General features: G+C 53.7%; 1 protein-coding gene across 1 annotated transcript in view; it reads right to left on the bottom strand.

The window, feature by feature from the left end:
* The window catches only part of KMT2B (lysine (K)-specific methyltransferase 2B), a gene marked incomplete at its 5' end in the record, with an annotated part of 51,282 nt that extends 49,270 nt beyond the window's left edge, over positions 1-2,012 (bottom strand). Inside the window, 3 exons of the mRNA XM_015408570.1 lie at positions 360-458; positions 1,350-1,534; positions 1,767-2,012. Of these exons, the coding sequence (XP_015264056.1) occupies positions 360-458; positions 1,350-1,534; positions 1,767-2,012 (530 nt within the window). The remainder of the gene's footprint in view (positions 1-359; positions 459-1,349; positions 1,535-1,766) is intronic.
* Positions 2,013-2,303: the final 291 nt, after the last annotated feature.

Raw genomic sequence — 2,303 nt, 5'->3', positions numbered from 1 at the left:
AGGGGGTGGAGTCTGAGGCAGGTGGCTTTTGGGGAGGGGAGGGGAGGGACTTCAATGGGGCATAAGGCCATAGAGCCCAACTTCCAAAGGGGCCATTGGCTCCAGGTGAACTAATCTCTGTCTCCTGGAGACCAGTTGTCATAGCGGGAGAGCTTCAGCTACCACCTGGGGGTTGGCAACCCTAGCACCAAGCCGGATTTAACAGGATTTTTATCTGTGGCTGGGTTTGTTTGTTTCCAGAATTGGGGGGGGGGGGGGAGATGCGGTCCAGTTGCCTGCCAGTTTCTAAAGAGCTTATTTGGGGCTAAATGTCAGGGTGGTTCCAGAGGCTGCCTTGCAGCCGGACACTCTTCCCTTACCTTGAAATCCACTCTGAGCCGGTGGACGCCGTCCGTAGATTTCTGCTTCCCATTCCAGCCATTGGAGATGGACGGGAGGGTGCCGGAAGAGGAGACATCCTGACAGAGGACAATGAAAGAAGGGGTGAGGGTAAAATGGATTGTTGCAAAACATTCTGTGTAATGAGAGCGTAAAAGCGGGAGACGCGACAAGCGGCTTTGCCCCCTGAAGGGACAGGAGCTCCCAAGTCCATCGGGTGAGGAAATGGGATTTCTGCTTAACTTTTGCATTTTTACAGCACTTGTTATGCTACTTTCCTTGTGCTCCCAAGTCTTATGTACAAAGACAGAACATGCTGACCACAGTAACTAAAAAAAATCTCCTTAGAAGAAGAAGAAGAGAAGAAGAAGAGATTGGATTTATACCCCGCCTTTCACTACCCAAAGGTGTCTCAGAGCGGTTTACAAACTCCTTTCCCTTCCCTTCCCCACAGCAGAAACCCTTTGAGGTAGGTGGGGCTGAGAGAGACCCAGATTCAAATCCCCCACTCCTCTGTGAAGTTCACTGCATGGAACTGGGTCAGTCACTCTCTTAAGCCTTGCCTACATCACAGAAATGTTGTGAGGATGGCACAGAAAGGGCAGAGCCCCGAGCTCCTGGGAGGAAGAGTAGGATAGAATTTCAAGATAGAACTGAACTGCCAAATAAAGCCCGAACAGCCTAGAAATCACATCAAGAAGCCTTTGAGGGAAGCCTCCCTACGGAATTCTGCTCAGACTCTGGTGTAAAACCAGCCACCACCTCTGTCCAAAGACACAGCGCTAGTTGAAGGGCACAAGGCAGGTTTGAACCCTTTTACCACCAAATTCCTGGGATGGATCCTTTTCCATCCCAGGTACAGTCTCGTCCCATTTCAAAACTTCCTATACGCCACAATAAAGTTGCAGCATGGAAGCCCACTTAATGCTCTACTAGGATAAGACCCTGCCCCTCCCTTGCTGTAGCCGCACCTTCTCTGGCCTCTTCCGGGCCTTCAGCTGCACCACCGGCTGGAGAGGTGTTCTGCGGGGTCTGCTCTGCTCCTCGGAGTCCATGGGTGGGGGGGGAAACGGCGGAGAGAATGACGGGTCAACAAGCATCTCTTTCCCATCCAGCTGACGCCAATCCCCCAAGAGGGTGTGAAGTGGATCCTTGTCTCATGTCACAGGAAGAGCCGCCCTGTCTCCCAAAGGAGTCTGAATCCAAGCCTAGCGCAGCGACCACGTAATTGGTGAGATCCGCCACAGGCGTGCTTGCTAGGAGGCCATACCTGGGCCCAGTGCCACAGCACAGGTGCCGGACAGTCAAACACAGGCTCAGCTGAAGGCGGGACTTGTGGGGGGGAAATCCCCCACCCCTGCAAAACAGTCTCAAAGCTCGCATCTTACCTGAGTCCCGGGAAGATTTCCGGCGATGCGTGGCCGAGCCAGACACAGGCTCTGCGTCGGAGTCGGAGGATTCAAATATGTCATAGGAGGGCCTCTGCTTGACGCAGCGCCTCGCCGACTTGCGCTGCAGCAGGGAATCTTGCTCGGCCGTCTCTGTGGCCCCTAGAATGACTTCCCAAGGGGCTGGGAACTCCTCCTGAGAATCCTCTGAATCCCAAGGGACAATGGGCTTCACTACCGTACGACCTGGGGAGGGGGGGGCGGGCATGCATGAGTAAGCTCTCTCTCAGTCCGCCTCCACCAGAAACATGGACACATGCCCCCTCCCAACAAGCTTAATTTTTATCTCGAAAGGCAGAAGGCGAGAGATCCAAAGGCACGCTTGGCCAGCACAAGCTGATCTGACAATGTTTTAAAACTTTGCTTAGCTACCTGGTGCTCAAGGCAGAATGGGCTGGCCTGCCCAGGATTACACTTGCAATGGAATCTTAAGTCAGCCCTCTCCCCCTGTGGCCTGAGATGCATCTTTGCCCTCTG

This window comes from Gekko japonicus, unplaced genomic scaffold, assembly GCF_001447785.1.
Source record: "Gekko japonicus isolate JY-2015 unplaced genomic scaffold, Gekko_japonicus_V1.1 scaffold1388, whole genome shotgun sequence".
NCBI lineage: Eukaryota > Metazoa > Chordata > Lepidosauria > Squamata > Gekkonidae > Gekko > Gekko japonicus.
Note: the sequence above shows the minus strand (reverse complement) of the source record. Positions and strands in the feature narration are given on the sequence as shown.